Source organism: Sinocyclocheilus grahami, unplaced genomic scaffold, assembly GCF_001515645.1.
Source record: "Sinocyclocheilus grahami isolate Dianchi unplaced genomic scaffold, SAMN03320097.WGS_v1.1 scaffold23.1, whole genome shotgun sequence".
Taxonomy (NCBI): domain Eukaryota; kingdom Metazoa; phylum Chordata; class Actinopteri; order Cypriniformes; family Cyprinidae; genus Sinocyclocheilus; species Sinocyclocheilus grahami.
Genome location: NW_015505202.1, coordinates 1,359,377 through 1,385,892, shown reverse-complemented (window position 1 = coordinate 1,385,892; position 26,516 = coordinate 1,359,377). Strand labels below are relative to the sequence as shown.

At 36.9% G+C, this 26,516-nt stretch overlaps 2 protein-coding genes across 3 annotated transcripts in view; both read right to left on the bottom strand.

Moving 5' to 3' along the window:
* arhgef6 (Rac/Cdc42 guanine nucleotide exchange factor (GEF) 6) overlaps nt 1–16,747 on the bottom strand; it is a 30,951-nt gene extending 14,204 nt beyond the window's left edge. Inside the window, exons 1-8 of the mRNA XM_016245707.1 lie at nt 16,503–16,747; nt 14,973–15,056; nt 10,922–11,006; nt 3,555–3,676; nt 2,110–2,314; nt 1,947–2,017; nt 1,760–1,854; nt 1,531–1,626 (exon numbers count right to left, since the gene is read on the bottom strand). Of these exons, the coding sequence (XP_016101193.1) occupies nt 1,531–1,626; nt 1,760–1,854; nt 1,947–2,017; nt 2,110–2,314; nt 3,555–3,676; nt 10,922–11,006; nt 14,973–15,056; nt 16,503–16,667 (923 nt within the window). The 5' untranslated portion in view covers nt 16,668–16,747. The remainder of the gene's footprint in view (nt 1–1,530; nt 1,627–1,759; nt 1,855–1,946; nt 2,018–2,109; nt 2,315–3,554; nt 3,677–10,921; nt 11,007–14,972; nt 15,057–16,502) is intronic.
* A 307-nt stretch (nt 16,748–17,054) lies between these two features.
* Nucleotides 17,055–26,516, bottom strand: part of LOC107560625 (RNA-binding motif protein, X chromosome-like) — an 11,499-nt gene continuing 2,037 nt past the window's right edge. Inside the window, exons 2-10 of one of the 2 annotated variants that reach the window (XR_001605751.1) lie at nt 25,827–25,952; nt 25,575–25,681; nt 25,224–25,365; nt 24,944–25,060; nt 24,753–24,861; nt 19,690–19,824; nt 19,523–19,614; nt 17,226–17,321; nt 17,055–17,152 (exon numbers count right to left, since the gene is read on the bottom strand). Coding sequence is in view for 1 of the 2 variants with exons in the window: in XM_016244859.1 (XP_016100345.1) it covers nt 18,650–18,960; nt 19,523–19,614; nt 19,690–19,824; nt 24,753–24,861; nt 24,944–25,060; nt 25,224–25,365; nt 25,575–25,681; nt 25,827–25,935 (1,122 nt within the window). In the remaining variant the exon portion in view is untranslated. Of the gene's footprint in view, nt 17,153–17,225; nt 17,322–17,675; nt 18,961–19,522; nt 19,615–19,689; nt 19,825–24,752; nt 24,862–24,943; nt 25,061–25,223; nt 25,366–25,574; nt 25,682–25,826; nt 25,953–26,516 lie in introns of those variants that run through there. The other variant, XM_016244859.1, reaches the window with a different exon arrangement.

Below are 26,516 nucleotides of genomic sequence, written 5' to 3'. Positions count from 1 at the left end.
AAAGAATATCTCTTTGGAAGGATGATCAGAAGAAATGGGCAGCACCTGAGTTAAATATATGAGTGTCACAGAAATATTTCTGTGTGATATTTCAGTTTTTCTTTTTTAATAAATCTGCAAAAATGTCAACAATTCTGTGTTTTTCTGTCAATATGGGGTGCTGTGTGTACATTAATGAGGAAATTTTTTTTAACTTAAATGATTTTAGCAAATGGCTGCAATACAACAAAGAGTGAAAAATTTAAGGGGGTCTGAATACTTTCCGTACCCACTGTATATAGCAAAAAGCAATGGACCCAAGATAGATCCTTGCGGAACACCAGTTGATGTACCTAAATCATTGGATTGGTGATTTTGTACTCTAACACACGGAAATCTATCTGATAGATATGACTATCCAGTTAAGTGTATGTAATGAGAAATTAAAACAAGATAACTTAGACATAAGGATTCTATGATTCTATGATTAACGGTGTCAAAGGCTTTCTTTAAATCAAGGAACACGGCTCCAACTACACCACCTTTATCTAAGAAAGTTTTAATATTTTCTATAAAAAAAACAATTTGCGGTTTCCGTTGAGTATTTTGCTCTAAAACCAAACTGCATTGGATGCAATGAAAATGAACTACTACTCAAGTAACTGCTTATCTGTTTTGCAACTAATTTCTCCATAACCTTAGAAACAGTAAGATACTGATACTGATACCTGAGAAACGGTAAAATACTAATTGGCCTATAATTATCAATAGAAAGGGGATTTTTGTAATTCAATTACAAAATAAATGTAACTAATCCATTACAGTTACTGATAAAAAAATGTGTATTAAATTACAGTTACTTATGAATGGGGTTACATCTGAATATTTTCACACACATTTAATTGATTTTTTTCCCAAACTGCATTGGCACCGCAGTTTAGGACACAAAATAGGACATATGCTTACTCGATAACCGTTTTATTTCCTATTTGGGTTTATGCATATGCTTTTTTTTTTAGATTAACAGTTTTTTCCATGGCATTGTTAAATGCCGGTGTTTCCTGTCATAGTTATGCAAATATTTGATTTCAAAAACAGTATTATAGCTATTAAACTATTTATTGTTATGATTTTAAATCTGTATTTAACCTCAGAATGATCTCAAAGTAAAATAAGTCTGACAGTAATCAGTGTTGAGTACTACTGTAAGGTTAACCCTGCCTGGTTTAAATGTTTGGAAATAAAAAAAAAAAAGTGATCAAAAAGTAATCAGTTACATTAATAAAGTAACTGAAATAGTTACACTACTTATTACATTTCAAATGTAATCTGTAACCTATTAAATTTCCAAAGTAACCTTCCCAACACTGCAAATAACCTAGGTTTTGAAATGGTATAGCATAGATATGGACATGCTACAAATATGTGACACAACGCCACCACTAGATGACACTGTAATATCCAAGGTATGACTTCCATAGAAAAAATAGAATCAAGCAATCATTTGAGTACATGAAGACTGAGATAAAGACACTGAAATGCAGCTCTTACTTGGAGCACTCCTCCAAGGCAAGACACAGTCCCTGTTGGAACGAGAGGATGTCCTCTAAATTCCCATTCAGACTGGAACAGTCCGCACTAGACAGCCTGCGGAGAGAGCCAACAGAAGAGTCATTATGCGCATGGGTTTTCATTGACCGACCCAGTTCCCCAAAATGTCAATCGGCTTTGATATCAAAGGCTCCCTGATGCCATGGTAACATTGGAGTTTTACTCTTACTTGTCGCTGGCCTGTAGAGGGCGCAGGTAGCAGCCCAGTACCATCTGCAGCTCTTTGACAAACTCTCTCTCATGCTCCAAGATGTCTTGCACCACCTGAGAAAACCCCCCCCCAAAGCATTCAAATAAGAAGTTAAAATTCCTTTACATGTCCTTTTTGGAATTTGTTCACACGTTTAAGAACTTACCACATTGTAATAATTTTTAGTCAGCTGAGGAACGTCAAGTCCTTTTACAGCTTTCGGAGAAATTGGTTTCTCTGAGGGGAAAAAAAAGAAAGGGAGACCTTTTTATTTGATTATGCTCACTAGGGCAATACGTGTAAGAGAATATCTTGGATTGCCCACTCACCACATGGCTTGACCTCTCGGACGTAATTGCTAGGGAACCAGCCGGTTTTGCCATTAAGGGTCCCCTCCCACCATCCACCTTCCTCCTGGCGGGTGACATGGATCAGCTCACCCTTGCTGAAAGACAGCTCGTCCTCATTGTTCTGCTTGAAATTGAAACGTGCCTTGACCACCAGCTGCCCACCCCCTCCATTCTCCGACATTTCCTGGACACAACAGCAACAGGTGAAGAACTTCAGCATGCAGTATTCGGTGTTACTTTAATGATGATTTTAATGGTGATCACAACAACACTCTAATTTCTGCATGCCAAATGTCTACACCAAAAATTGTCATCTATTCACATCTAGAAGTAAATATTGAAGGCCTTGAGAAAATATTAAGATCCTAGACAATGACGATAAGCAGTCTATGGAAAGCAAGTTGTAACATAAAATTATTAGGGCTGGGAAACTGTGTTAATTTTTGCTGTTTATTGTGTTAAACATAATTAACACAGCATCTGGTGATTTTATTATTTATTGTGAAAAATAAATAATGTGCAAGATTAACTTGTCTCTCAGCTCTCATTCAAACTGAGTATTGATAGGGACAGAAATATAAACATACGCAGCTAAATGTCACATTTATTATAATTGGTTTATGCAAATATTGTTTTAAAGTCACTTAAAAGCGGTTATAATATTTTTAATGTTCTGAAATTGTTAATAAATGATAAATAAAACCATCTGATAATCTGCAGTTTAGGCTTGGCTTTCAATTGTACTGTAATATTGAATGGGTATAATACCATTAAACAATTATTTAAAATGGCAAATATTTAAAATACTGTCTTTATGTTTCCACAATAATTTGTGTATGTTTCAATAATGTGAAAATGTTTATGATTACACATTTCAATATTAGGGTCGATTATCTGTGAGTAATTACAGAAACCTGTGTAATTAATGAGTTTTTTCAACATCTTTATTATAAAATATATTTAAGTACCGAGTGGCAAAATTTTTATTATTCACATTATTCATTAAATATTATACATGTTATGAGGTTATAACAATAATCTTATAAATATAATAGAGCAGTAAATATGAGCAATTAATTAAAATGACTGTCTTCATGCAGAATGCATTGTAATTGGTAATCTTATTAGGGTAATTTGCATATTCATGTTCCTTGATAGTCTGAAGTGTTTCTTTACAGTATAGGGGAAGTGACCCCATTAAGCTCAAATCTTCCAAAATTTTCTAAAAAGCCTTCCAATAAACTGGTATTAAGTTTAAGATTAATCTGTCTTTTTTTTGCTGTTTTGGCATTAACTGAAAAAAATGGAATTGATTGAATTCTTCAAATTTTGAATTCTTTGAATTGAACTCTCTTTCAAGAACGATTTGTTGACATAAAAGACCAACTGTTACCAGCATTTATGGCACTGTTCAGATTTCTTACCACAGCTTTTGACTGCCTCCGTAAAGACCTGCTGGACTTTAAGGTGGGAACGGCTTGTGAAGGGGTTGACAGGCTAGGAGCAGAGGCACTGGACAGTGGACATGATCTAGTAGGGGTACAATCTGGATACAATAAGAAAATAAAAGAGAAGTTTAAAAAATACAGAAAATAACGTTTAGAACTGATAGCATTTCTCACTTGCTGAGAGCAGTAGATTTGTGGGTTATCACTGGATTATAGGTTTACTGATATGGATATACAGAAAGTCCTGAACAAGATTACTGAGGGCTGAGTCTGCAGTTCAATGATTCTATACCAGTGTACTCTTCATTTCAGTACAGCGTGACCTATTACACTTGAGAAATAGATTAATGACATGCATAAAAATATGAAGTAGCAGTAGCAAATGTTGCTATCTTTGATTTTTCATACAGTGTGAGATTCAAATTACTTCATGATATATGATTTAATGTCACAACACGTCATGAGGTGTCCAGATTTGTTTAACCACATCTAACATTAGGGGCATAAGAATTCATACTACTATTAATAAGCAACATACACTACTGTAGGTTTGGGGTCAGTTTTTTAATCAATAATAATTTTCTTTTTAACAAGGATGCATTAAATTGATCAAAAGTGACAGTAAAGACATTTATAATGTTCCAAAAGATTTCTATTTCGAATAAATACGGTTCTTTTGGAATCTCTAATAATCATAAAATCCTTTTCCACAAAATTATTAAGCAGCACAACTGTTTGATCAAAAATAATAATAATAATAATGTTTCTTGAGCAGCAAATCATCATATTGGAATGATTTCTGAAGGATCATGTGCCGCTGAAGATTCTGCTTTGCCATCATTCAAAATGTTAAATTGTAATAGCATTTCACAATATTACTCTCTGTACTTTATTTTTCAACATGATAGTCAAATGAACATGATAGTCATTCCAAATTCCATTAGCTAACACTTTGCAAAATTCAGCGCAACTGACAAAAATGTTAGCTATGCATTACACCAGGGGCATGTAAAATGGACTCTAAATGTAATATAGAGTCAAGCCAGGTCACTCTGTGATCTTTAAACATCCCAATTAGAGCACTCACTCACCCATTCATAATTCTGTCATGTGTGTGATGTTAAACCGCCAATAGCCCACAGTTCAATGTACTTGCATAGGGGTCACAACAAACAACTGCTGAAAGCAGCCAGACACATACTCTCCAATGTATGACGACAAGTATCAAAGAGAAATCACAGCCTATAGACATAATGTGTGCTCTAGCCTAACCAAAGTAAGGCCTGAAACCCTGAAACATGCTATTTAGTCACAAAAATGTACAAAAACTACACTGCGTACTCACATCAACTCTCAGCAGACCATGATTAGCTCATATTAATTTGCTATGAGCAATCTGTCTTTCATCAATAGAGGGAGATAAGGAATGAGGAGACATGTAGTATTTAGCAATAGAAGAAAACAGTCAGGTGTCCCGTTTGCTGCACACTGGGTCCTGACAGATCTCCAGCGCTGCAGGGGCCTCTGGGGCTCTTCACTGACTCACACTTCGCTCCATCTACACAATAAAAGCTCAGCATGTCTGTTGGATTTCACGGCAGGCTCTTTCCGAACACCCACGGCGTACAAACAGTATGTGTGAACCTGCTCCAAGTGTTCCTCAGCCAACACAACAGAGAACCCAGATAAGGCCAGGCGAGGGAACGTCTTCTCTATGTCTTAAGCACACTTCAGAGTGAAACCCTCAGAGTTTCATCATATAGATCGTTTTAACACAAATCCAGTCAAATCAATCTGCCCCCACTTAATCTGCTCTCATTAGTGAGTCATTCTTAAGAATTAACACATCACTTTAATCTTACTTTAATATAGAGCTTGCAAGGCTATTTGCAAACATTTAAAGTCGGACCAAGAGTAAACAAGATTCCATAATAATTTAGATAAATAAGAGAGGAGTGTTGTTTGGAATGACAAACGACCCACCAACTCAAGCTTGCTGAAGAGGTAATTTACTCAAAAATGAAAATTCTTGAAATAATTTAAAATAAATAATTAAATAATTAATGCATTTAGCAGACGCTTTTATCCAAAGCGACTTACAGTGCATTCAGGCTATACACTTTCTACCAGTATGTGTGTTCCCTGGGAATCGAACCCACAACCCTTTGCGCTGCTAACGCAATGCCACAGGAACATGAAATGTATTCAGCATAACATTGATCTGATTTTGTGTAATACAAAAAGTGATTTTTTAAGAATACCTTAATAATAAGAAATACCTTCTTAATAGTAAGAAATATTATTAATAATAATAATAGATTATAAAACAAAACACTGCATGACTTCTATATACATACACACTATCATTCATAATATTTTGATATTTTAAAACTTTTATTCAGCAAGGATGTATTAATCAAAAGTGCCAGTTAAGATATTTATAATGTATAATATGATTTCTATTTCAAATTAATGCTATACTTTTGAACTCATTAAAGAATCCTGTGAAAAAAATAGCATCATGCTTTCCACAAAAATATTAAGCAGAACAACTGTTTTCAACATTGATTATAATAAGAAATATTTCTTGAGAACCAAATCAGTATATTAGAATGATTTCTGAAGGATCATCTGACACTGAAACAGAAAAAAATTGAAAGCTTTTATTTTAAATTGCAATAATATTTCATAAAATTACTGTTTTAACTATTTTGATCCAAGAAAAGCAACAACGACAACAAAAAACATCTTGTGTACAGATATAAATATTGGTAAACTATGCCTTCAAGGAACCTGTCTGCAGAAAGTGGTAAATCAAGATCGGCTGATGTGTAAAACGGTTGTGAAACAGTCCTATGGGACTTGAGGAAGACTTGCGCAATAACAAGGCGGACACACTCTCCTCTAAAGGCAACAGCCACAGGGAAACATGACAAGGAAGCAAAACCTGAGAATAACTACATGCCTCATGGATTCCGCATGCTTATGCAGATGCAGTCAGCCACCCGGACAGGCCCAACAAAAAGCAACTGTCTGTTGCCTCCAGTAGCTGAGAGCAGCTGCAGCTGAAAGACACAGATGTGGGTACGACCCCAGACAAATCACCTCTTGACATCCACAGAGCAAATACAAGAGGTCAGTCATCCTCATCCTGAGAAAAATGCAATCTGTATCTCATGTTTACTGCACTCTTCGACTGAATTAAAAGGCCTACTGTGCATTTCACTGAGATAAACGTGCATGGGCATGTGATATCTATCCCAACCATATTCACAGGCTTCTAAAAATGAACTTCAACTAATAATGGAATTAAAATACGTTTACTGAACCACTTAAGAATCAAATCATTATCCCTACTTAGAAAAACAAAACTCGCTGATGCTAGCGGGATGGAGGAGGACTGTTGTAGCAACAGGTTTTAAGGGAACACGCAACAGGAAAGATATGGCTCATTTCCACCAGAACCATAACACTGAGTGATTATTGAGTGCTTATCATCCAACTTGTAAACAGAGACATTCTCTGTAGTGTATAAATGACCATCAGGGCCTAATTTTCTAAAAATGTCTTGAACACACGCTGTTGTGTGCAAGCCTTGTGTTAGACTGTCTGCTCTGCCTAGCAAAATCCTCATAAGTGTTAACATGACTGTAACTTGGTGTTAACAAATTCAGGCTATATAGGCCAGAGAAGAACTGTTCCCCTGACTAAGCCTGGTTTCTCCTAATGTTTTGTCTTCTGTTTTATTGTCATCTGCTTTATAGCTGAATCACATTTTTTTGTAACTGATGAATTTGGCAACATTGACACTGTTATTGAACTGAACTGAATCAACATTGAACTGATTCAAGCAGAAAAACAACACTACTGTCTTCAGCAGAGCTGCTTATCGCTGAATTGAACTTCACACAGTTATTGAATTGAACCAACACTGAACTGTCTGGAGCTGAAGAATCACACTATTGACTTGCTACAGGCAGCTTCTTTGTAGCAGAATTGGGATTTGCCTCATTTTTGATGTTTGCATCATTGATTCTGTTACTTTACTGTTTAATACTGTGAAGCTGCATTGAAACTTTCTCTATTGTATAAAGCGCAATAAAAAAATTTAATTTGACTTGACTTCAGAAGAAACTCACCAATGAGAAGTAGGGATGAGATGCTAAACAAATCGCGATTCAATTAGGTGTAGGAGTTTATATGAATGTATGTCTGAGGGGAACTTACTGTCTTTCGATGGTATTTTTATTTTCCTTTTGCCTCTGTATAACGCATATTAAAGTTCATAAGTGCAGCGCTGCTTTGTTTACAGCGGAAACCAAGAAAACGCTTTAAGCGCCACCTGCTGGCAGAGAGTGCATCTGCGTCTCATTCAGCTCGTCTGCTGTTTCTGTTTCATGCAGATATTTTTTATGTATAGTTTCACAAAACTGAAGTGAAATCATTCTGTTTTTGCTTCAAATTTCGAAAGTATACAATGTAATTTAGATTAAAAACTGCTCATGTTGCATGTATGCAGCATCTTTGTTTGGATCATGATTAAAATGCAGTGGTTGCCTCTAGGCTTGCCGCGATAGACGGTGATACCGGTGTTAAGCTGCAACACCGGTTACGTCACTTGCCCACCGCGTCACCGACCCCCACCGTCGTTTAGATTTTTTATAGAAATAAAAATCTTTTAGTACAGTAAAAGAACAGACACTACAATTAAAAACTGAACGCGGCTGCTCAATGCAGCGTGCCGAACGACAGTTGCATGATCAGATTTAATTTCTTCAGAGAGTGAGTCGAGCTGACTGACAAGAAGAGTGAGGTGAGGTGAGACAGACAAGACGATCGCGGATGATTTAGTTTCGAAACGAAATGCAAAAGCGCCTGTTTGGCAATATTTTGGATTTTGAAAAGCCAGTTTTTGCCATTTATCTAAGGTGATTTTGGACGTTTTTTTAAACATTTGTTTCTTATTTAATTGGTTATAAATTGTTTGCTGAATTTTACTTTATTTAAACTTTGTGTCATTTATTTATTTTATTTGACATCAAGGTGTATGCCGTGCCTCCAAGCTTTATTACTCGTTTTGCTAATAAACGTTCTACGTTTCTTATTTATTTGGTTATATATTATACATGTTTACTTGGCCTATTTCCAGTTTTGTATACCTATTTAAACTTTATGTAAGTTATTGGTTATTTTATATTAGCATAACATACTAAACATTTTGTATTCAGCATAACATTGATCTGATTTTGTGTAATACAAAACGTGATTTTTTTTAAGAATACCTTAATAATAAGAAATACCTTCTTAATAGTAAGAAATATTATTAATAATAATAATAATAGATTATAAAACAAAACACTGCATGACTTCTATATACATACACACTATCATTCATAATATTTTGATATTTTAAAACTTTTATTTAGCAAGGATGTATTAATCACAAGTGCCAGTAAAGATATTTATAATGCTACAAAAGATTTATATTTCAAATTAATGCTATACTTTTGAACTCATTAAAGAATCCTGTGAAAAAAATAGCATCATGCTTTCCACAAAAATATTAAGCAGAACAACTGTTTTCAACATTGATAATAATAAGAAATATTTCTTGAGAACCAAATCAGTATATTAGAATGATTTCTGAAGGATCATCTGACACTGAAAAAAATGGTTATTTTATATTAGGCATAGCCTGCCCTATAGCATGGTGTATTTGTTTTGTTAAAGGGGTCATATGATGCTTTTTAAAAGATCATTATTTTGTGTATTTGGTGTAACAGAATATGTTGACATGCTTTAATGTTCAAAAAACACATTATTTTTCAAATACTGTACATTATTATAGGTCCTCTATGCCCCGCTTCTCTCAAACGCTTCATTTTCTACAAAGTACCTCCTTCCGACAAACGCAGTCTGCTCTGATTGGCCAGCTGACCCAGTGACCCAGTGCTGACCCGAACACGTCGGAAATGTAACGCCCCATACCATAAATTCAAAATAAATGTAAAGACAGAGCCCGAAAGGGGAACAGAGTTGCGTGACAGACACAGTGATGAAGCTGGTATGTGTTTGCAGTACACAAGCCACGGTTAAGACAGTTGACTCCACCGTGACCGTGACCGTGACCTCTCTCTCTCTCTCGCTCTCTCTCTCTCTCAAAACTCTGCATTTGAACAGTCAATAGCAAATACTTCAACTAATAACAGAACAGTAGCTGATTCAGAAGTGCCAGAATGTCAGCAAAGTCAGAATTACCTCCTCTCCTAGGTTCACGAAACGTTCGTCCATAAAATCATTGCTGTTCTGTTGTAAGTAATCTTAAAGATTCCTAAATGCATCTACTTCCGGAAGGCCAAATAAAGTGCTTTTGCTTTCGCACTGAAACACACAGCGTCTCCCTGACATGGCTACTTCAACACTAACTGCGGTTACTGAAACCACGCCTTCTTTCTTTGCGTGCACATTATGCTAATATTTCCACATAGATATTTTGTTGTTGCCTTCAAGCAATTGACGCCTAACTGCCACCAATTCAAAAGTGAAAGTAAAACGCGCACGGCGCTTTTAAGCTATTTAAAAGCGACGGAAAGCGAGGAAAAGAGGGAAAATTAAAACGAACTAAAAACGAACAATTGCTTTATGCCGAATTGCCGCTATTTCAAAGTGAAAGTAAAATGCACACGCCGCTTTTACAAGCTATTTAAAAGCGAAGGAAAGCAAGGGAAACAGGGAACGCCCCGCCCCCGCAGTGATACCGGTATTACCGGTGTTGTCACACGTCGATTAACCGGTGGGAAAATTTCCTCACTGTCACAACCCTAGTTGCCTCTAATTTTAAATGGAAAGAGCACAGACAAAGCCTTATTTTGTTTACATGAAGAGATTTATTTTATTTGTGTTACTTATTTATTTGATTTGGGGCTTGTTTTAAATGAAAAAAAAAAGTTTTGTTATTTACATTTACATTATATTTAAATTTTGTTATTTAGCAAACGCTTTTATCCAAAGCGATTAACAAATGAGGACAATAGAAGCAATCAAAACCAACAAAAGAGCAATAATTTACAAGTACTATATTAGTATATTATTATAGTGGTATATTTTAATTTCACAGAGAAACGTACAGTATTTGTCCAAGCAATAATAAAAGGAAACATTTAATTTATAATTTGTCTTAAATCTCATTTTGTTAAAAAAAAAATTGTGAATCGAATCAAATCGTGAGTTGAATGAATCGTTACATCCCTAATGAGAAGACAAAGCTGATGCCTACAGTACTCAAGGAGGGAAAAGGCATGGAATATCAGTGAATAATACATGTCCATAACATCATGAATTACCTTGAGTGGCGATGTTTATTGCTGAGAGTGTTGACAGAACCTTGTTGAAGTTCTCCCCAGTATATAAGCTTTCTGGATCAAAGCCCTAAGAGAAAGACATTAGTCAAATACAAGAAAAACTGCCCACAGACAATGTCAGAAGCAGAAGCAGCAGAAGTAGATCAGAAATCAGAGAGGAGTCGGGTTTCATCTATGCATAAAAAAATATGGGTATAAATCATTTTATATCATGATATGATCTGACATATATTCTCTTAGCCAGCAATTTTGCAATATGATATTCGCGATAACAGTTTGATTAGATTCAGGGGCCTGTGATCAATATATTGATATCATGATATTATGTGCATATTTTACACAACCGGTTACATTTTTATTACAAATGCAACCAAAATATGACATGACAATTTAATTGAACTCCCTGAAAATCCTGTATCCCAATTGGGACATCCACAACAAAAACACACTTTAGTTTTTTAAACAATATATAAAATTAATCATAAAAGATATCTCACATCTCATCTAATCGATGCATTGATCTATATCATTTCATTATGACACCACTATAAAGAGCCCTGTTAAAAAACTTCAATGGTTAGAAAAAACAACTTCAATGTGACCCACATTTTGAGATGCTGGTTTGGCGTCTGGTCTACAGGCCCTGTCAGACACTGGGTACAGACAGCTATCCCCTTTCTTGCTAAGGATATGGTTTCATGTTTTAAATAAAACATAATAGCGTTTACACAGCAATGCAAGAAGCATCTGTCTTTTTATTTGCTGAGCACTGTTTTGCTATGGAGGCTGCAACACGATGAACAGTCAGTGCAGTTTTAAGATTACATTTACCATTTTCTTTGGGGCATTTGCTATTTGCATTTCTCTCTCATTAGTAATTTATTCATATCAAGCTTTAGCTTGTGTTACGATACTTCTCGTTTTCAGCTAATTTAAAAGGAGAAGTGAAAGTTATGCGACTGGCTTCTCTGTCTAGTCACATGACTTGCATCAACCATATGCCCATAAGTCCCATTGGGACTTTCAAAGAGCTTTCTTAAAAATAGATATAAGCAAACATTTATATGAGTATATTCTTAAAATTTTGGTTGATAATGAATATGTATACATAAAACGATTATATATATAAATATTTTTTTAATGGAATATTTTTACCTTTAATAACTTCCAAAGTTATGGTAGACCTAATAAAATCTGACTTAAATTAAATTGAAGCAGTTAGGTTAGTGAGTCAGATGTTGATTCAGTAACAGCTGTGAAGAATACAGCAGACAAGTAATGCAGAATAAAATGCAATAAAATAAAAATAAAACCTGCTTAGTTAAAAATGAATCATTAAAAGTGGTTCAAATGAGTCATCTGTTGGACTACCCTGGCACGTAGAGTTTTTATTTTTGTGTGCAATTCTCGAAGACTGGACATGTGCATTCTTTTGATCTAATCAAGTTCAGACTCCAAAATTACATTTACAAATCAGGTAAACATGAATTTATGCCGTACCATAAATTCAGCATCACAGGAAACAGTGGCATAACTGTGACAGAAACTATACTTGAACATTTATACTGATAACCATATTTTAAGGTATATCACCATCTATTCCCAGTAACTCTCACCCTCAGCCCTCCTTGTCCAGCTTCATACTGCTGCTTTACAGCATCACCACAAATTATAGGAGAGAACAGCAATCATTTGTGCTGCTGAGTAACGTAGTCTAGCCAAAGATCACAGCATTACACAAGCAAGTTGAGTTGATTCAATTTTCTTTAGCAGATATTCATAGATATGATTAATTCATCAGCATTGGCCACTAATTGTGCCGAATGGCCAGTTAACAGTGGTCACTCTGCCTGGTGTCAGTCTCAAAATTCGCAGAGAGCAATGTCCATGCATAGCCAGCATTTTATCAATCTCATCTCATTTGCTCGCATTAGCGCATATCTGTATAGACTATTAAAAACCCCATATCAGTCTACCACTAGCCTTCTGAACAGTTCAGTGGCAAGATGTTCAATTCATACTCCTATAAATAGGTTTCAACCATAAAAAGTGAAACTATTTCAATAAAGGTAAAAAAAAAACTCTATTAGCAAGCTCACTAGCTTTAAATCAAACCCAAACATTACATATAACCAAGTAACACGGTGCTAAGGAGTCATGTTCACTATATATGCACAGTCTATCACTCTATAACCAGATTTTGATCATAGTTTTATTACCATACCCTCATTGCAGAGGGTATGGCATCATAGTTAGTCTGTGTCAGTAATTGACCTTGCAGACTGACAGTGTTTACTAGGGATGCACGATATATCGGCCACCATATCGGTATCGGCCCATATCGGCTCATTTTTTCTGTTATCGGTATCGGCCTGATAAGAAAATTTGGCCGATATCTTATAGCCGATAAATAATGCATTATTTCCTTCAGAGACACTTCAGATGCGTGCTGTTCGTTTGCAGCCTTTTGTGCAATTGTACATTGTAATATTGTGTTTATTTGATGTATATCTGATTTATCTCATATAGAATGCGTTTGGTTAAGTTAAAAGAGCGCTTCAGTTTACCGGTGATCATCTTTAGCTCAGCACACGCAGCTCAAACAGCAGTGCACAACATTAATAACTATGATTGGGAATGTCGTGTATATAACATTCTAATGAGAACATTATTATAATAAAACGTTGGGAATTCTTTGGGTTTAGTTGCCGTGTTTCAGCGCGTTGATATGGGAAGAGCGCATCCACAACAGGATCACACATTCTGACTATAGCACGCAATAACTGCATCATTTTGTACATATATAAGTTATAATATTATGTTTATGTTGTATTAATATTAATCTCAGGATGCATTTCCTTGAGTTAAATAAGCTGCCAGCAAAACGCTTCAGTTTACCATGTTCATTCAGCTCTTCAGCTTCAGCACGCGCAGCTCAACGGCTGCTATTTAAAACAGTGGTATTAATTTGTTACTTTTTCAAAATCATTGATATATTATTAATAACAACAACCACTTGTATTGTTCTCTTATTATTTTCATCAACAATATGGTTTAGTAATTAAAATCATTTAATTATTGTCCGTGCAGAGGCTATTCCGTTTTATTGATCTGTGGCGCATTCATTTTGATTCTTTACATGTGTAATGATGTCCAGTGACTTGTTTGCATTATTTATGCATAATTTTATTTATTTGTAAGGCTTTTTTATGACTAAATTTGGTAATGGGAGAGTAAAAATATTTTTAAAACGTACACCGTTCAAACTAGGCTGCTTATGTTGAAGTGTTTGGGATGTGGCTTTTAATGATGAGACCTTTTTTGTAATCAGGCTCTCAAAAAGTATATAACAATTTGGATATAGATTTATCGGCCAACATATCGGTTATCGGCTTTCAAAAATAAAGAATAATCGGTTATCGGTATCGGCCAAAATTTTCATATCGGTGCATCCCTAGTGTTTACTGTGACAGTTATAATTCCTGAACATCATCTTGAGAGATCTGTAATGCTGCTGCAGGTCAAGACCATAATAACCATAATAAATGAAATGCATATGCGAAAGAGCTAGTATTATGTGCAATCTTGTTTACTGGCATATTTTAAGATCACATGTGCAAAACCAAAACTAAACCCTGCTATTTATGTGCTTGCCCTCAGGGAGAGCTACACTAAAACAGTTGGGCTGAAGGAAGAAGTACTCTGCATAAATACTTAATATAAATTATTCAATATATTATCTCTTAATAAATGATGAAGACTATGTTAAGTAAATCATTCCTGCATAAAATCAATGCTTATAAATACAGCTTTATCTGAAATGTATTTTCATACATATACACTATATAACTGATTTAGGCTATTTGAGATCTAGTTACTACCTAAAAGAGTGAGATCTTCAGCCTGCAGGCCGCATATTAATACACACTCAGCTGTATTTCTCAAAGGCATGACCCTTTATAAGCAAAAACGCTGCATTTGAGTGATACCAACGCACTCATGCACAGAAATGTAAAGAAAAATGTGATCTTACCTCAACCTTTAGAGACTGGCATCCTTTTAGAAACTCTCGAATGTTTGCAATGCAGTCCGCTTCGCATCTGGGTTCAGTCGAATACTGAAAACCAATGAAAGATGCAAATAGTCTCAACTTTGCTTCGAGCACACTGTAATGCACAGAACCACCTGAGATCAACAAGATCTCGTTTTTTGAAGTGTGTGTCAACCTAGCCTATGAGCCACATTGTACCCTGCCACTGCTGTCCAGTATCGCATGCTAAATATCTGTGGCGTTCAGTTTACTAAGAAACTGTTTCTTTGCTTCAGCTTCGTCCTGTTACACAGACACACAGCCCGTATCTATACTGGATCTCATCGGGCCCTGTAGCACCAGGAAAAGTACATTTGGAGGAAGTGACGATGTTTGCTCAGCAAGATTTTACTTGGACCGCTTACTAGTGATGATGGCAAGTCCGACTCATTTCCGCGAATCGGTTCTTTCGAACAGTTCCGTTCAAAGAACCGGTTCAAAATTCAATTCGTTTGCGCATTGACGTCCATGTGGTATAAATAAAACATTTAAATAAAGCCATAGACGCATATTGTTGTTTGTTACATTTCCCCCCCCAAACTGTAATTCCATATGTCTTGATGCAGTAATACTTCAGCTTGTAAAAAAGTCATAATAATATAATTTGCATTACCATTCGCTAAGCAGTTGTTTGTTTTTGCACGAATCGTTCAGTGCCGTTTCGTGAACCGACTAATCCAATTCATTAAAAAGATCCGACACAAAAGAATGATTCATTCACTATAATGTAAATACGTTCAACAAGATAACCGTTTGAAAGCGTCGCGCGTTAAAATGAGGAAAGTGGTTTGAAATAGAAATGAAGGGAAGACGACAAGAACCAAGAAAACTTATGAGCTCTATAAAACGGAGGATCTTTTACAAGTTGTTGTACTGATCAGCACATTCGTTATACACTTCAGTGAGATCTATATATTCGCCCCATAATTAAAGCATTTACAGTAAAACAATTACAACAGAATTTTATTCAGCACAAACTCAAACTGAACACCCTAGTAATAACGACCTTATGTGCCATGTAGCAGCATGCAAACAGACACAATAATCTGAGATCTGACTGACATAGTTAGACGGCTTTTACAAACGAGAGAAGAAAATTGCTTTACAAATGCTCTTGGTGTTTTATACTAAAGTGAAGATCGACATGTTTTGAAGAACATTACTTTTTTGAAAATGTGAGAATGCGGAACAATTTCTCATGTAACAGGAAGTCCGATTCTCGATCTCGATTAAATTGTGTGTGTCCCGAATAAACAAACACAGCTAAATACACAATAGCTGAAAATGGTTTCAAAACGTATTGCATCTGTACAAAATACAGTGCATTGCAAAGTGTTTCTTGTAAGAGCAAGTAATTTCGCACCGTCAATTCCGCATGGCTGTATCTGATACATTTGCATTTATAAAAATATTTAATTCACTAGACTGCGACTATTTAATCAAGCAAACATGCATGTACATATTATCGATTACCTTTAAGGTGGCTCCAGGTAGCACTCGCTCCACAAGCTTGCACAGGACGACCCCATCTCTGAGAGAGGTTTTCAGAAATTCCTCCGGATCAGCGATGTTCTTTTTGGGTGAATTAAGCACGCCTAATGTTATTAGCCACGTAACAGTTTGCTCCTCGGGGTTCATAGTTTTTATGCTCAATGGGCCTTTCAGATTTAGCAGCACCCTTGGTGCGCCAGCTCTCACTATGTGTGTTGAGATGCTACCCACATCCGTCGCGCTTCTGCTTTTTCACTGACGTTACAACGACCATTCAGCCCGGCAACTTAGTTCTCCAGTGGACGTCTGCCATATAACCAACATGAAGGCTCTTTGACATTTCACTGACACAAAAGGAACTGTGAAAGCCGCAAGAATTTTCCATATGGCTCAACTGCGTTTTTTGATGAAAATTACTTTTGCCTGTAGTACAGGGAGCACTGACATGACCAAACCAATTCAGCACTGTTATAGTGGGAATTAAATAAGATACACCGACAAATAAGTTCATTTCAAATGATAGTTTATTGAATAAAAATAAATACAAGCAATTCATCTGTAGCAGCCCAGGACTCCATCCAAACATCAGCCTCAATGAACCGCAGTCTCCAAAGAACCTGGATAGTTCCGATCTAGATGAAAACAAAAGCAATTGTATGAAAACGCCAAATATTAATTTGCAGTGGTTTAAGGACTTACTCTTACCTGCATCTTACTCGAGACCATCATGCATCACCAAATGGCAACAGGTGCTGATCAGCAATAAGGTATAACCATCAAACTCCCTTTCCTCCATTCAGCCTGCAATGAGAGTTTCCATCAGCGAACTGTTGTAGCTCGGCATAAGGGACAAAATAAAAATAAAAATGTAAATGTAAAATTTCACAAAAGAACTCAAATGACCCAAACTGATTGGTTTTCCAGGTTTGTTGATAGGGTGCAGTCTTTCTCCACGTGGTCTCCTTTGCTAGAATCGGCATGCTTGAGAGCATTCTGGCTTTTTGTTAACACCAAGTGAATTTACTACATTTTCAAAAAGGGCTCCACTGGGAGGTTTCAAGAGGTTTTGCAGCTATGTGGTTTACATTTGGCTGTAGATATAGATCCACTGAGGAGATTCATCTTAACATCCTTTTATTAAAAAAAAAAAAAAAAAAAAAAAGGGGCCATTTCTCATTTGAAAGGGGCAGGAAAAAAAATCCAGACATTTTCTCCTTTAGTGCAACAGTAGAACTGGCTGATAATTCTGACACTAAGACCTTCCAAACTGAAGTGATCCAGTGGCTGGGAAGAGATCAGACTCCTTTGAAGGCAGAAGTGAGTTTGTTAATAATGGAAATCATATTGTTTCAGATTGCATTTGAAAATGCCAGGGCAACCAAGTCGAAATTACACTAACCTTCAAGCTGCAAAATAACACCACAGAGACTAGACTTATACCAGAACAAAAGGGTTTGCTTTGCTTACCAGCTGTTGACAGGTTTTATCTGTGGTGCAGATTTGTTTCTTGCATTTTGGTTGTCTTTGGATTGGTCGATGCAAGGCGTCAATGTTTAGGCTTTGTGATGAAGGATCCATTTGCACCGAGGAAAACTATACCCATAGAGAGTTTGGAAAAAGGTGACATTTGCCCAGTCCCCAACAATGTGAACAATCATGCCTACATGAATATTCTGCTTTGCATCTATATTAAGTGGAACTTGGGGTTGCTCACCATGGAAAGCTGAAGAGGTGAATGGATATTTACACTTCATAGTTTCTCATTCTCTTGAATGGAGTGCTGTTGCTCAAGATCTTTGATTAAAAATACTTTATTGGTAAATGAAAGCCATATGTTAGGGCATTGCAGGTTTAACAAGTCACTAGTATACAAAAAGAGCAAACTTAGATTTGCAACAGTACCATTAAATGGGAAGTGGGCAAGAAAAAAAGAACTAAACTTTGAATTTAAAAAAGGACAAACTAAAAAAATAAAAAATATAAAAAAATTCACAAGTTTGAGTACAGCTTCAAACTGAAGCTTGAAGTCCAGAGTTTAAAAGGGCACTTTTTTAATCTTAAAGTCTTTTGAACGTTTCAACGAGAAGCCATCATTTCTCCATTTTATTTGTTTCTCCACAGAGTCCATCTCAGTATCTGTTCCGGGCCATTCCTCTATCTGCCCGACCGCCGCGGACACCACCCCGAGGCGGCCCACGGCTCGAGCTGCTGTATTCACGAGGATAGCCTCTCTCAAGAGGAGGGGGTGGCCCTCGCTCCCGTCTACCCAGACGATCACCATGACTAGCGGAGTACGGGTCACTCCGACTGCTGGGATAACTGTCACGACTGCCATATCCATCCCGGGAACTGCTGCCATAGTCGTCATAACGACTGCTTCCACCACTCCCACTGTAGGACGGAGGGGGACCCCTCGAGGGTGGGGCGCTGCGTGAGTTACCTGCAGGGTCAATGGGTCATGTAATTGGCAAAATTAACTTAAACATTCTTTGCATGATACTGCGTTGTCAAGTGCCCATTTCCCTAAATTTGTATCACGACTAGCTCAAACATTAGAAACTTTTCAAATGAGGATAAAACTAATTTGGTTCTAGGGTTATGGGTGGGACTAGTTAAAGCCAAGATACCTGATCTACCCAACTGCAGTGTTGACAATTGCGCACTCAGAGCCCTTTGGCACATCATTGTTGAGTAAATGCACTTTCCTTGGTTTGGACTGAATTCCATTTAGACTGTAGTTTGGATACTGGATCTCGGTTGGTTGTTCGGACAGTGCTACCAGAATGACTGGAACTTTTTGGGGGGCAAAAAACAGCTTGTAAGAGATTCCTTGTTGGTGTGATTTTTTTTTTTTTTGGATGGAACCCTCTGGATGAAAAGATGCCGCATTTGATGCTTCCACTTTTTGGCAATGACACGAAGCAGCCCTTTCCAGGCACAAAACAGGCAGTTTGAGTGGAGCCCCCCTAACCCTTTTCACCACACTAAAGGTTCAATCTTACCGTAACTGTCATAAGGATCTCTATAGGAGCCCGTACTGGGCCGATCCATGTAACCCCTGGGCTCTCGTCCTCCACCATAGCCATCACGATCACTAAGAAACAAAAGAAACGTTAGGCTGGATTCTCATACTGCCATCACAGACATCCATTGCAGGATGTTAACACACCTGTAACCTCTGGATCCTGACCCATAGTCATCTCTAGAACTGGAATGGCCCGAATACTCCCGGTATGAGTAATCACGTGGTGGTGGGGCATAGTCTCGACTATCCCGTGAACTCATGTAGTCACGGCTGGAGTAACTGCAAAACAACAGCTTGTGAGCGTCTCGGTATACTGCACCAATATTATTCTAGTGTATTTATACCCTATAGGGTTCATTAATTTGAGTTTTAGTACCGTATTGGCCCGAATATAAGACAACCCCCCTTTTTCCAGATCTTCCTGATTTTAAAAGCCAAATCTTGTTTTTTCTCAGTAAAACACATTTTGTCTATATTTTCATATAGCATATTTTTCCTATTTTAATTGTTTTGAAAGTATGGTAAAAACTGGTAAAATGTACCAACAAATCACAAAATAAAAACACACAAAAAAACAAACAAACACGGTATACTGCACCAATATTATTCTAGTGTATTTATACCCTATAGGGTTCATTAATTTGAGTTTTAGTACCGTATTGGCCCGAATATAAGACAACCCCCCTTTTTCCAGATCCAGATTTTCCTGATTTTAAAAGCCAAATATTGTTTTTTCTCAGTAAAACACATTTTGTCTATATTTTCATATAGCATATTTTTCCTATTTTAATTGTTTTGAAAGTATGGTAAAAACTGGTAAAATGTACCAACAAATCACAAAATAAAAACACACAAAAAAACAAACAAACGGGTAGCCCATCTGAATTAGGACATTTAGGCTATCTATCTAATAGTAGCATGCCAAAATCTTATCAAGAGTAGAAGTTAAATCTTACTGTAGTCTTCAAATCTGGGTACTGTCTTACGTTTTAAAATCACAAAGGGAGTTTGGTCCCATCAGGCTAATGTGACAGTCATGACTCATGCAGCTGTAAGGTTTTCCTTCTCTTTTGATTTTACTGGCGATCTTTACAACACGCGTTACATTACGTATTTCATGGCCCACTCGTTTTATGCGTATTTGGTGCCACCTATTGTTGTGGGTATATTATTGACATGTCAAAGTCTAGACCCTGAATATAAGACGACCGCGTTTTTTCAGATGTATACCAAGAAAAAAAATAAAAAATTATTCTTATATTCGGGTCAATACGGTAATTTATATGCTTTTGTCATTCTTAGTTTAATATTTCTATTAAGCTTAAATGTTTCAGTTAACAGGGTTTCTGCAACCATGAACAAGTTAAATTTAAGACCTTTTTAATACCACCTTATGAAATTTAAGACCTAAACCTGTAATGGAAATACACATTTTATTACATACATATAATATTTATTGTGTATAAATTAAAAAGAAAACAATTTATTACTACGATATACAGTGACCTTCATGTCAGCAGACAATATTCCATACAAAATATCCCTGCATCGCTGAGATTTTTGGTGGAGTAAACAATTTATTCTGAAGCAATATTTTCAGTGTTCTATCAGCTTTTACATACTTAAATCTGCATATTTACCTTTACAAAGGCCTATTTTTAAACCTTTTTAGATGCATGCATCATCTTTCATGTCAAATTATTATAATTTATCAATAAATTCAATATACACTATAGGGCTGCTACCAGTCAGATTAAAGGGGTCATATGATGCGATTTCACGTTTTCCTTTCTCTTTGGAGTGTTACAAGCTGATTGTGCATAGATAAGACCCCTGAAGTTGCAGACAAATCTCAAAAAGTCTAGACCCTGAATATAAGACGACCGCGTTTTTTCAGATGTATACCAAGAAAGAAGAAAAAAACATTCTTATATTCGGGTCAATACGGTAATTTATATGCTTTTGTCATTCTTAGTTTAATATTTCTATTAAGCTTAAATGTTTCAGTTAACAGGGTTTCTGCAGACATGAACAAGTTAAATTTAAGACCTTTTTAATACCACCTTATGAAATTTAAGACCTAAACCTGTAATGGAAATACACATTTTATTACATACATATAATATTTATTGTGTATAAATTAAAAAGAAAACAATTTATTACTACGATATACAGTGACCTTCATGTCAGCAGACAATATTCCATACAAAATATCCCTGCATCGCTGAGATTTTTGGTGGAGTAAACAATTTATTCTGAAGCAATATTTTCAGTGTTCTATCAGCTTTTACATACTTAAATCTGCATATTTACCTTTACAAAGGCCTATTTTTAAACCTTTACCACCTTATGAAATTTAAGACCTAAACCTGTAATGGAAATACACATTTTATTACATACATATAATATTTATTGTGTATAAATTAAAAAGAAAACAAATTATTTATTACTACGATATACAGTGACCTTAATGTCAGCAGACAATATTCCATACAAAATATCCCTGCATCGCTGAGATTTTTGGTGGAGTAAACAATTTATTCTGAAGCAATATTTTCAGTGTTCTATCAGCTTTTACATACTTAAATCTGCATATTTACCTTTACAAAGGCCAAACCCGTAAAAGCTTCATTCGTCTTCAGAACTCAGATTAAAGGGGTCATATGATGCGATTTCACGTTTTCCTTTCTCTTTGGAGTGTTACAAGCTGATTGTGCATAGATAAGACCCCTGAAGTTGCAGACAAATCTCAAAACCAAAGAGATATTCTTTATCAAAGTTAAGACTCTGCCACGCCCCCCTAAAACGGCTCGTTCTAACACGCACCCACATATCTACCTCACTATGTGGAAATATTAGCATAATGCCACCCAAATGTGCGCGCAAAGGCGGCGTGGTTTCAGTAACCGCAGTTAGTGTTGAAGCAGCCATGTCAGGGAGACGCTGTGTGTTTCTAGGCGAAAGCAAAAGCACTTTATTTGGCCTTCCGAAACTAGATGGATTTAGGAATCTTTAAGATTACTTACAACAGAACAGCAATGCATTTTATGGACGACCGTTTCGTGAACCTAGGAGAGGAGGTAATTCTGACTTTGCTATGACAATCTGGTGCTTCTGAATCAGCTACTGTTTTGTTAGTTGAAGTATTTGATATTGACTGTTCAAATGCGGAGTTTTGCACATTATGTGTGTGTGCGCACGCGAGAGAGACACACATCACAGTGGAGTCAGCGGTCTTAACCGTGGCTTGTGTACTGCAAACACATACCAGCTTCATCACCGTGTCTGTAACGCAACTGTTCCCCTTTCAGGCTCTGTCTTTGTTACCAAGCAAATTAAATCAGTATCAACAAAATTCATCTTTGCAATCCAGACAGAGGCTGCAGCTGAAGTGGCATTTAGATGCGTTTACACGCTGTTTAATGCAGGACATGAACGCATTTAACCTGCAGTTACAAATGCATAAATAATGTTTTCATATATTAAACAAAACATTGAAACATTGAATAGTGATATTTAAAATAACTAAAAAAAGTGAAAAGATACTTTAAATGTGAAATTAAAACCGCCAGCAGGTGTCAGCGAGTCACTGTTAATAAGTGAGTCATTGCGATTGAACCGAATCATTTAAACAAGTGATTCATTCGGGAACGAAATGCGTCATGTTGCTCAGAGACGCAAAACAGCGCTGTGGCTTTGTTTGGAATTATTTCTGTTGGCAAAAGTGCGCAAAAACAGGCAATGTGGTGTCTAAAACTTAAGTCTCTTAATAAAATTTCTAGTTTATTGAACTATTGTAAATAAATAAAATCAATCACATTTGTATATGGTAATTAAAAAAAAAAAATAAAAAAAAAAAGGCACTCTTCCATGTGAAATTGATCAACTATATGAAGTGGGAAAATATACACATTTTCTGCCCCCATGTCTTGTATTTGTGATCATTCTGAATGTATTTTAATAGACTGAATCATGCAGTGAAAGAGCGCACGTAAGTCTGTTTTGAATGTTTTTTTGCGCCGTGAGAATATTGAGCAAAATAGCTCACTTGTCATGGTGTTACTTAACTATATCATGTTATGAATAAACTAAACATTTTTAACTAAACACATTCAGTGTGTTTCTTCTGAGTTTGTGTGCCGTCACGCTAATTTGTTCTGAAGTCTCGAGACAAACAGAGTGAGCCTCAGCGCGAGCTTGTATTCTGTATTCTGCGAACTTACTGCAATTCTCTCTGATGACGTAGTAACTTACCGCAGGAAGAAAAAAAATCTTCGGTCTGTCCAATGACTGTAAAGTCATTAGGTCCGTCAGACCGAAGATATTTTAGCGGTAATGAGACAAAATATTTAAGACCCATCGAATTTAAGACATTTTAAGGCCTTATATTAGGAAAATGTTAAGACATTAAGACTTTAAGGACCCGCGGACTAGAGACCTGCACTCCCGCGGGAGTACCGTGGGACCCAACGTAACAGGGTGCAGTGCGGGACAACTCTTGATGGGCGAGTGCGGGCGGGAAGAGACTCATGTGTGTGTGGGATGCGGGAGAATAAAACGATTTGCGGGACTCCCGCAAAATAGAAATTATCTAAACAAAGTGTCTAAAACATAAATTGTTATTTATCTGTTGCGCAAAAGCAAAAAGAACTAATATTAACACGAAAATGATCGACATGCACAAGCTAGGCATAGTTTCTATTTATAACACGCGTTTAAAGGATTGCAAAATGTAGCCAATCAGACTCAGCTGTTGATTTCTGGAACGCAATGGCCAATCAGAGGTGAGTGATTAAGTTAGAATCTGTGCTGAAATTGGTTGCTCACGAATCCTCTCATTTTAACACAGTGTAGACACTGGAAGATTCATTGTGCATATATTTAATGTGATATAACAGCGCTTTATGAGATCGCGATTAACTGAGATGTCAGCTTTTAGTGATACTGCTGGCATTCTGCCATGCCAAACATGAATGTCGCGGGCGGGACCAGATAAGATATATTTCTGCGGGAGAGGGCGGGCGCGGGACAGAATCTCGCGGGAGCGAGACTGAAAAATCCGTCTTGCACAGGTCTCTACCGCGGACACCCTGGTTAATTACCAAGACAACACTTGCAATTTTCTTTTTAAATAATTATTTTTTCTAATATTCATATTTTCCCATCTTCGTTTCTGTATTACTCATGCTTTTTGCACATCATCCCACCTGTCTTTGCTACTGTAGTGGTCATCACGAGGTGGAGGACCATCATCGCGCCGTGACATCAGAGAATCTCTGCGAGGATGAGGGCTGTATGGGTCCCTGTCTCTGGAAACTGGCACAGTTAAATACATTGGCGCTGTTAAATGCATTCAAACAATTAACAGTACAAATCTGTGCGTGTTCACCAAACTCACATCTTCCCATTGGCCCAGAGTGTGCAGATCTCTTGAGTGGGGGTCCTCCATTCCGCACTGGGGGGCCTCTCTTCAGTGGTGGTGGCCCTCTGGATGACATGCCTTTAAAAAAGGGTTCTACAATACCTACGTTATCTTGGTAATATTTATTTTGGCAGCAAGTATGCATATTAATTGTAGGCTCAGAACTTCTTAGAGGACAATCAGTTCAAACAGATCATCAAAATGGTGTCATCATGGCACAACTTAAAAGGGGGGCGATAAAACTTCTGAATGGTACCTCTGCTTGGTGGTCCCCGCATTCCACTTGATGTTCCCCTAGACCCTCGCAGACTCCGTGATGGAGGTGGACCACGGCGTCCTGAAGACTCAAACTGAGGTTTTGTGGCCTGTTCCACTTTAATAGGCTTTCCATCAAGAGGCTAAAACAAGGAACAGAAGTTTAGGAAATTGTAGCTCTTAAATTAGAAAGAAAAACAGATACAAGCACACTGACAAGCAAATGTGTGCATCCATCATGTAAGCTCAAAACTTCTTAGAGGACAATTGTGGATTACATCAGTTCAAATAGATCACCGCCACAAAGCTTCATCACAGCTCACAAATCTGAATTTCACACATTACTACTCACCTTTCCATTCATTTCCCTCGTCGCATCTTTTGCATCACCAGGATTTTCGTAAGTTACAAATGCAAAGCCTCTAGATTTGTTCGTTTCACGATCCTTCATCAACAGAACTACAAAAGACAAGGAAACATATGGGAGTACACAAAATGCTTTAATAGCATTTTAGCTCTCGTCTAAAACAAATTTCAATGTAGTATTAAAAAAAGCTTGCACAACAGAAAGACAGTTCTACAAGGAATACAAAACTACAAGTACCTTCTGATATTCTGCCAAACTTGCTGAAATACGCTTCAAGGACCTTCTCACTAGTTTCAGTGTTCAGGCCACCGATGAAGAGCTTCCCTGGTCGGTCTGCCTCTGCCATGGTTCCCACTACTGCCACTGCAGAGAGACATTACTGGATTACTTTAGAACAGTCCAATGTATTTTGTCTTAGAAAAATTAATTAACAGCTTAAACCAGCATGGTCTCATCCTGACTAACTAAAAAGTGCCTAAAACCAGAGGACTTCCTGTGGGGAAGTCGTGGCCTAATGGTTAGAGTCGGACTCGTAACCCAAAGGTTACAGGTTCGAGTCTCGTACCGGCAGGGATTGTAGGTGGGGGGAGTGAATGTACAGCGCTCTCTTCCGCCTTCAATACCCATGACTGAGGTGCCCTTGAGCAAGGCACCGAACCCCCAACTGCTCCATGGGCGCCGCAGCAAAAAATGGCTGCCCACTGCTCCGGGTGTGTGTTCACTGCTGCAGTGTTGCCAACTAATTTTCAGAGAAAGTTGCTAAACGATGGTCGATTTGTTGCTTAAAGTTGCTAAATGACGTTGTGATGTTATTGCGTAATCACGACGCCAAATTGTCACGTCATCAAATCTCAGCAAAAAATATATTTTATATATTGCTAATTTAGATTTGTTTGTAAAATAATATGCATGATATAATATTAAAAT